Genomic DNA, 9,356 nt, shown 5'->3' on the forward strand with positions numbered 1-9,356 from the left:
TTCTGCAGGTGCGAGCCAATCCACCGCTTCTGCGATTTTCCCTAGGCTCCCCTTTTCCGCTTCTGCGCCTCCATTCCCGCAGATGCGGTCCCGCTTCTGCGGCCAAAAGACCGCATCGCGGTCCCAGCTCTCTTTTGCCAAATCCGCATCTGCGACTATTGGGTCGCTTCTGCGGCTCCGCACCTGCAGCCCTATTCTTGCAGGTGCGGTTACACCAGCTACCAGCAACTTCAGCCTTCCAAAAATTCCATTTTTGATCCGTTAACCACCCAAAATCCACCCGAGGTCCCCGAGACCCCAACCAATCATACCAACCAGTTCCAAAACACGTTACGGACTTGCTTGAGGCCTCAAATCATATCAAACAACGCTAAATCCACGAATCGACCTCCAATCCAAGCTTTATGAACTTTAGAATTTCAAACTTCTACTTTTGATGTTTAAACCTATCAAATCACGTCCGATTGACTCCAAATTTTGCACCCAAGTCATATTCGGCATTACGGGCCTACTCCAACTTCCGGAATCGGATTCCGACCTCGATATCAAAAAAGTCCACTTCCGGTCAAACTTCTCAAAACCTTCAAATTTCTATCTTTAGCCAAATGACTCCAAAATGACCCACGGACCTCCGAATTCACTTCCGATCGCGCTCCCAACTCCAGAATCACCATACGGAGCTACTCCCTGACTCGGAATCTCAAACGAACGTTGACAACATTGAAATGCACTTCAACCCAAACTTATAAAATTTCTTCCAAAGTGTTAACTTCCACAATAGGCGCCAAAACGCTCCCGAGTCATTCAAAACCCGACCCGGTCATACGCCCGAGTCCGAAATCATCATACGAACCTGCTGGAACCTTCGAATCCTGATTCCGAGGTCGTTTACTAAAAAATCCGATCTTAGCTAATTCTTTCAACTTAATGCTTCTAAAATGAGAATTTCCTCTCCAAGTCAACTCCGAACTTCCCGAAATCTGATTCCGACCATGCGTACAAGTCATAATACCTGAATTGAAGCTGCTCATGGCCTCGAACTGCTGAACGGCGCGCTAGGGCTCAAAACGACCGGTCGGTCGTTACAAATACTATCACATCAGTCCAAAAGGTAATTCGAAAAAATTGAATCGGAAGATCAACGAGCTACTTTGAATAGAGAGTGAAACTGAAACCTCTATTCCAGCCGTGCTGTTCTCTGCTGGAATTGAGACAGAGAAGCTTTTAATTTCTGTATGAGTGGTGGAATTTGTTCTCAGATGGCTTTTTCTGTGTTGAAAAATGGTTGTGAAATGACGATTCTTCAGCAGCGTCAATGGAAGAAGGGACAATTGAAACAGTGGTAGAAAAATGATAGTTATGGTCTTATGGAGTGAACTGGGAACAGTTGCCGTAAGTTTTTGACTTTTTCCGTTAGCTTTGGGAACCCAGTTAATGGGTAGACCAAACTTGTCCATTTTTACAAAAATAAGGGATATTTTATATTAAGTAATATAATTAAGGGACCTATACCCATACATAAGGGACTATCTACATTTATTCCTCAATACAGGGAGTAATAGTGATATTTTACTAACTTTTGCAGCAGACGACCAGTCAAATAAATGTACTCAACGATCTATCGCAAGACTAGTTACGAAGCTTCTGGAAGTTAAGTAGGTAAGGCCAAAGCTAAGAACTCCCTTTAATCAGAACCCAAAAAACTCACTTCTCCTGATAATCTGATCGTCCGGCAACAACAATTTCGATCGAAGTACAGAAACCATGGGTTGGATGACACGGTTCTTAGCTGCTGTAGCGTTCTTGGCAATTGGAGTACTCTTTTCTCCAGAAACTTTCGGGTCAAAATCAGAGGGTCAACATCCTCCAAAGCTCGTAACTTTGCTGAAATTGGCTCATCTTCTCTGCTTTTCCACTGCCTTTGGCGCTGCTCTTTGGGTCACTTTCATTGGTGGTATCATCATGTTCAAGTATCCCCCTTAGCTTCTTTCTGTATTTACCTTTTTCTTCCTTTTTCCCGTATCAATCAACTATATCTCAATCCCAAATTAGTTGCCATTAGCTATATAATTCTTTTGTATCAACACGTCCATTACAAGTAGTATTACTTCTATATTTCAACCCCCATGTTCTAGTTTTACTCCCCCCTTCCCAATTTATATGATAGGTATTTGACTGAGCACAAAGATCAAAAAGAAAGAAAGACTTTTGAAATTCCTGATCTAAAACAAGTCATAGAGATCTTTCTGGATATAAATTATCTCAAAGAGTAAAATGGGAAGTTCAAAATTACTACTGTTTGTATGTTACCTTATATTTTACTATAAGATTTGTATGTTATCTTATTCAAAAAGAATTACTATTGTTTCTAAATATAGAAAGGTGTTGTTCTTGTTCTTGTGTGTCACATAATGGGGCAGATTGACTTGTATTTTTGCCTCATTTTTCTAATGGGTTTATTTGTAATAGTATCAATCAACTTCAACTCAACCCAAATTAGTTGGTGCCTGTTACATGAATCCTCTGTACTCAGTCCGCTCAATGGGGTTTTCAGATAATTTAACCTTTTCTTATACCTTTGCGTATTTTTTTTGCAGGAATTTGCCAAGGCATCAGTTTGGGAATCTACAGAGTAAAATGTTTCCAGCCTACTTTTCCATGGTGGGGGTGTGTTGTGCTGTTTCCGTGGGTTCTTTTGGGTACTTGCATCCTTGGAAGGCTGCTTCTGCTGCTGAGAAGTACCAACTTGGGTTCATTCTTGCTGCATTTGCTTTCAACCTCAGCAATCTCTTTGTCTTTACCCCTATGACCATTCAGGTACTAGATTGTACTTTGTGATGTTACATTTTTTATGTCCAAATGAGTACATATAGGCTTGGTTAGTCATATCGCGGTATGCAGTCGTTCCACCAACTACTACTGAAGATAAGATAACATAGCCTCTCAGCCTGGACGATTTGAATTTTAAATTGGGATTTGATTGGACTGACTTAAATGAAATAACCTGGTTAATGAAATAGCTAAGTTGTTCTCTTTGAAACACAGTCACAGAGATTAGTCATTAAAAATCCTTCCCTTATCAGAAAAGCGCTTGAACTGTTTATGCCCGAACAGTATAGCCACAATGTTATTATGAAATAGTTTCACAAGTGATAAGTGTTATGCTAGCGGCTGTTATTTCAAAAATATTTAAAACCTGTAGGCACTGTCTGCTTTTCACCATTGGAATGCTGAGGCAGGCTTGCATGGTTATACCGTTATGAGTGGAAAACCACTTTTGATGGTTTACCTTTAATATCGTCCCTTGGTTTTACCTTCTGACTGTTAGCAATTATCATTATTTAGTTTAGTGTAAAAATTAACTAATAGGTTAGTATATGCTGTCATTTTGATGTAAAAGTGAACTAGTAGAGGACGGGAAAAACTCATAGAGTTCATCAGTGTTATAAAGGACTAGGAAGTTTTCCTTCTGTACTCATGTAAATGCCCATGTGCCTAGAACGTCACAGTCTATGTAGGTTAGTATATGAGGAAGTGGGTGCAGTCTTTTTCTGTATAGCACCTTCTTGGCTATGTTGCTCGTACTCGTGTGTGGGTATCCGACATGGGTGCGGATCTAAAGATCAGATTCTTCATCACATAACTTTTAAGATTCGGGTGTATGGATCTAAGTGCGGATACGGGTGCTGGTTTACGATCAATAAAGATATATATATTACGACATATAAGTATATAAAGTTATTGAATTAAAACTAATAAAATTTTATTCTTGATAAGCACCTAATATTTTGTTCATAAGATATCTCGTGTGATAGCAAAATATTTCGGTTCTCACACATTATATAACTATATATATGGCATAAACCCACAAAATCAAACCAAATACCCGATCAATCTATACTTCTCAGTCGTAGATGTAGTCAAAGCAACCCAGGTAAGTTGACCAAATCAGGTATAGATTCCGCACCCACACCCACAGTCATGTCGCGTCGACACGGGTGTGGGAAGCATTTGAAGAGTCGGCGCAACATAGTTTCTCGGTACTGCTTATCACTAAAAGCTTTAATTTCACCTGATCAAAAAAAAGTTTTTTGGGTAATCCTGATTTTTTTTTTCATTGCTTAGTTTTGCGGCCCATGATGACTAGAGACTTATAAGGAGCTGTTCTTTAGACATTTTATTGTCTTCCAAGTTGAAGGAATACTTATGCCAACATTAGAAAATGACAAGTAATTTTGTGGATTAAGATCAAGTGAATCCATACAATGCCTGACCAGCGTGTCTTTGGACCATAAGAAAATTGGGAGAGGCATAAGAGCCCACGAACAAATTACAAAGAAAGCGTAAACTCCCTCCCTATGCTTTGAAATTGGGAGAGGTTGGAGGTCCAACTTATGACAAAGAAAGGGTAAATTGCTTTCTATGTTTTTAGCGGCCTCTGGTTTCCTCTGCTTTCAAATTGGAGATGCAGAAGGTCCCATGAACTTATTACGTAGAAAGTAAATTCCTTTCCATGTTTTCAGCAAACTTTGATTTCCTCCCCGTGGTTGCGCAATGGAATAGTCCACCCCCTCAGAGTTTCAAAAATCAAATGATCAACCCCTTTTCTATTTGTTCATGCTTAACTCTGCTAATTTTCCCATTAATACAACTGCACCTTAATCCCTAGATAATTGTGGTCGGCTATATGAATACTCAATATTCATCTCGCTACACTTGGACTCTTTATTCCGGCAACCAATATTTTGTGTTTTCAGACAATTTGGGGGTTATCTACATTTTCTACTGATAGACAAATCTCTAACATATGGTGTTCATTGACTTAAAAAAGGCGTACGATAAAGTTTCGAGGGAGGTTTTGTGGAGATATTTGGAGGCTAGAGGTGCACCTGTTGCCTAGGTTAGGTTGATTAAGGACATGTATGATGGAGTACAGACCCGAGTGAGGACCGTGGGCGATGACTCGGACCATTTTCCGGTTATGATGGGGTTGCACCAGGGGTCGGCACTCAGCCCTTTTTTGTTTGCTCTGGTGATGGACGTACTGACGTGCCACATCCATGGGGAAGTGCCGTGGTGTATGCTATTTGCAGATGATGTTGTATTGATTGACGAGACGCGAGACGGTGTGAACGCGCAATTAGAGGTATGGAGGCAGACCTTGGGATCTAAAGGTTTCAAGTTGAGCAGGACCAAGACAGAATACTTGGAATGTAAGTTCAGTGCGAGACTCAAGGAGGGGAAGGGGAGGTGAGGCTGGACTCGCAGGTCATCCCTAGGAGAGGAAGTTTTAAGTACCTTGGGTCTATTATTCAGAGGGATGGGGAGATTGATGAAGATGTCACACATCGTATTGGGGCGGGATGGATGAAATGGAGACTCGCGTTCGGTGTTTTGTGTGACAAGAAGGTGCCACCAAAACTGAAAGGGTAAGTTCTACAGAGTGGTGGTCAGACCTCGATGTTGTATGAGGCTGAGTGTTGGCCAGTCAAGATCGCTCATGTCCAGAAAATGAAGGTAGCAGAGATGAGGATGTTAAGATGGATGTGCGGGCACACCAGGTTAGATAGGATCAGAAATGAGGTTATTCGTGACAAGGTGGGTGTGGCCCCTATTGAGGACAAGATGCGGGAAGCGCGGATTAGGTGGTTTGGTCATGTGAGGAAGAGGAGGAGCACAGACGCCCTGGTGGAGGAGGTGTGAGAGGCTGACATTGGAGGGCCTATGGAGAGGTAGAGGTAGGCCAAAGAAGAGGTGGGGAGAGGTGATTAGGCAAGACGTGGCACAGCTTCAGCTGACCGAGGACATGGCCTTGGATAGGAATGTACAGAGGTCGAAGATTAGGGTAGTAGAGTAGGTAGTCTAGAGTGTTCATAACAGTAGTATTGGCACGCAGTCTCGTTTTTTGTTGGTAGTATGTTTTCATGATTATCCGTTTTCTTTCATTGTTGATCACCTTATTATTTTGTTGTTTTGGCTTTTTGGTACTGTCTCTTCTTGTGTATATTTTCATTAATATGGTGCTTATGCTTTCCTGAGCCGAGGGTCTATTGGAACCAACCTCTCTATCTTCACACGGAAGGGGTAAGGTCTGCGTACAGTACACACTTCCCTCCCCAGACCCCACGGTGTGGGATAGTACTGGGTATGTTGTTGTTGTTGTAGACAAATCTCTAACAAACTAATAAGACTCGTGGAAAATACTAGATTTAGTGCAAGTGTACCAACAATCTCAACATGTTGGTATAGCCTATACGAGTCTTCTGCTTCTATTGTGTTTTAATCTTCCCTGAGTGAGGATAGTTTCTGAGAGGTTGTAGATCTTTTGAAAAATCTTATTTCCACGTGATTTTAGCTTCCCATTGGAGAATTAGTAAACTTGATTATTTCCCCTTAGTAGAACTTAATAATCTTATAAATATCTTAGCTTCATTATTTTTGTTATTTACTCGAGCCCCTGTGCTTCCACTATGTTACTCTCCTGATATTTTTATGTTGCGTCACGATGTTACAAAAGTTATAGAGAAAAAAAAGCACAGTAAACTTGATTAGTTATCTTTTTCGATGAGTATTCTCAATTTGTATATTCAGGATTTAATTTTCTGGTTGGGTGAAAGCATTGTAGTCACCAGCAAGTTGTTGTAGTCTGCCTGTGATTTGTCAACTTAGTGAGTTATAAAATTAGAAACGGGTAATGTGCAATTTTACTACCTTTTAAAAGGAACAGATTAAGGATGTTGAGCAGGGAGAAACCACAATGGGTGAGGTATGACTATTTGTTACCACACTGGTTAATTTGCAAGGTTCTAGAGCTACTAGGGGTTGCGTTTGCTGATAACGAGATTGAAAATCCTTTGAAAGATATAACAGAAGTGGCTGTCTTTGGAAGATGATGGAATTGCATGAACTTATCTTCTAGCCAGTGGCACTAATTGCAAAAGTATCACTTATTTGTTTGACCAACCCAAAGAAGAAGAAACTACCCATTGCAGAGCTATCCTTGCCAGGACCATCAGTCTTGTGATAGTACCATCAACATCTACTTATCAGAGATAATAACTAGATATATAAAGAAGTAAATAAATTGAGTAAGGGAAAAGTGAACAAGAATTTCTTTTCCTCTGTAATAAATTAGTGTGCGCTTCACCTCTCACTTTTGCGTCAAAGCCTCACCGGTGTACAATACTCCCTTTGATTCAGTTAGATGTTTCCTTTTTTATCTGTTAAAAAAGAATGTCACAATATTTTGGAAGTTCTTAATTCCAACATTCGATTTTACCCAATGACACTCCTTATATTACCCTTTGTGGTACGTTATACACATTTAGTTTAAGACCACAAATTCAAAAGTCTTTTTTACATTGTTAAGTTTCGTGGTCCGTCAAACTAAGACACATAAATTATAACAGAGGGACAAGAATGGAAACTAGTGTTATCAGTATTCTCGTTTTGTGTCATGTTTCTTCGAGTTGGATAAGAGGGTGATTTCCAATGTCTCATTTTCCGTGGGCCAAAAGTTGTAGGCCTTTGGTGAAGGAAAAATCCACATTATGTGATACATTTGTGATCTACAAGGCATGGAACATGCAATGCTAGCCCAAGCATTTATCCTACTCTTCCTGTTTCAACAAGTACATTAAGCTAAAAATACTTACAAAGCAAGTAATGATTGGTAGAAACAAATTTCTACCTTGTAGGAGCATCAAGCCCAAATAATTGAGTTTCTTAGGGCCTTGATTTTGGTAGTTGGACTTTGTCTAAATGAGCTGATGATAATAAGCAGTAAGTTATTTGCTCTGCATTGATGATTTGACTATTTAATGCTGTGATCGACTTATAATGGGTGGACGTAATTGAATAATACTGTGGCTTCATTTATTAGCTGCTTTATTGCAAAAAGTTGGTAGGCTGCTGCTGACAAATATGTTTAGCCTTGATACTGAGATACGTCTCGAATCTTAGCACTGCTCTGCATTGAGAGATACTGTTTCTGATGCAGAACATCTCACGTTTGTTAAAATTAGAACTTTGAAAACAGTCCCAAAAAGGTCTTTTGATGTGTTTTTTCATTGGCATTCTGATGTTAATAATGCATTTGATGTATGGTAGATGATGAAAGAAAGGCATAAGATAGAGAGAGAGGCCAACATCGGGGAGGAAGTCGGATGGACCAAGAACCAGGAAGTTGCAAAGGCTAATCCGAAGCTTGCAGCAATGAACAAGAAATTTGGGATGATTCATGGACTATCTTCCCTTGCTAACATTTTCTCCTTCGGTTGCCTTGCCATGCATTCCTGGTATTTGGCCGGAAAACTGAATCTGTAGTGTTTAAGTATGCCTGCTGTTAGAGACACCAAAATTTCTTAAAGATTTATATGCCAGCTATTTTGAACCATTACTCCAATGGCTTCTGTATTGTGTTACATGTAACTTGACCCCAAAGTGGGAATAAAGATATACAGGTTATAAGCTTGAAATCTTCATCCAGAAAGTTTGTATGTGAAGTTACCACAAACTGATTTGCATTTCAAGTAAATGTAAATGTATCAGGAGTGGCTTTATAAGCTTTTGCCAAAAGTAGCTCAAATTCTGTCTGCTTTGGCATAAAAAATTTTGCTGAATGAAGTGTCCAGAAAAAAGAATTCTAAAGGACAAGTTATTCATAATTGTAGGAAGGAAACAAGTTCAAATGGAACCAAATAGATATAAAAGGTTTTTACAATTATGAAACTGAGATCTAGTTGATTGATGAGCATTTTCGTTGTGCCTCTTAATGTAGCCGTAGAAGTACTAAGTTGCTGCGTGCAAGATTGATCTTGATCTTGACCCAATATTGAGGTGCTCACGTACTGTGAGAATTGAGATTGAAGTTTCAGCCTCTTGAAACTGTACTAAGATTGTGCACGTTGGTGTACATAAATTGTTGTAAGTTTTCTGGTAATTCTTCCAACCTTCCTGGCTTGGTGGTGTATCCATAATAAACACAATGATGTGATCGATGCATGTGGTTGGATGTCGGCATTGTGATTGACCTAAACCAAGACTTTTAAACCTCAGCTTAGGTGTGTTATTAAAATTCAAAAAACATGGGTAATGTTACATGATGTCGATGTTCCTTGCAGACTTTATACTTGCGAGATTTTTGCGCAAAAAGAAAAAAAGATTGCGATATGTAAAATTGAAGCGTTTCCGTGACGTCTGAATATTAACGTTTCTATTATAAGTTGAATTCTATTTAAGGTGAATGTTTATATTTTAGAGAGATTTTACTTGGTGACTAAGTCACTCTTTCCCTATAAATAGAGGGATCCCATTCCATTGTAATTCTTCCAAAAATCAATAAGAACTCTCTCTCC

The 9,356-nt window shown here is 39.6% G+C and overlaps 1 protein-coding gene across 1 annotated transcript; it reads left to right on the top strand.

The window, feature by feature from the left end:
• The first annotated feature begins 1,612 nt into the window (after positions 1-1,612).
• LOC109220569 (transmembrane protein 205-like) lies at positions 1,613-8,564 on the top strand. Its single transcript, XM_019385030.1, has 3 exons — positions 1,613-1,970; positions 2,598-2,817; positions 8,110-8,564. Exons 1-3 carry the CDS (start codon positions 1,765-1,767, stop codon positions 8,323-8,325), a joined length of 642 nt encoding a protein of 213 aa, XP_019240575.1. The 5' UTR covers positions 1,613-1,764; the 3' UTR covers positions 8,326-8,564.
• Positions 8,565-9,356: the final 792 nt, after the last annotated feature.

Source organism: Nicotiana attenuata, unplaced genomic scaffold (genome assembly GCF_001879085.1).
Source record: "Nicotiana attenuata strain UT unplaced genomic scaffold, NIATTr2, whole genome shotgun sequence".
Classification (NCBI taxonomy): Eukaryota; Viridiplantae; Streptophyta; class Magnoliopsida; order Solanales; family Solanaceae; genus Nicotiana; species Nicotiana attenuata.

What these genes read in the sequence shown, in the direction of transcription:
- LOC109220569 (XM_019385030.1), top strand. Translation starts at nt 1,765, where the DNA reads ATGGGTTGGATGACACGGTTCTTAGCTGCTGTAGCGTTCTTGGCAATT. An exon ending in GGTGGTATCATCATGTTCAA is followed by an intron (nt 1,971 to 2,597) that starts GTATCCCCCTTA and finishes TTTTTTTTGCAG; the next exon opens with GAATTTGCCAAGGCATCAGT. An exon ending in TTACCCCTATGACCATTCAG is followed by an intron (nt 2,818 to 8,109) that starts GTACTAGATTGT and finishes GATGTATGGTAG; the next exon opens with ATGATGAAAGAAAGGCATAA.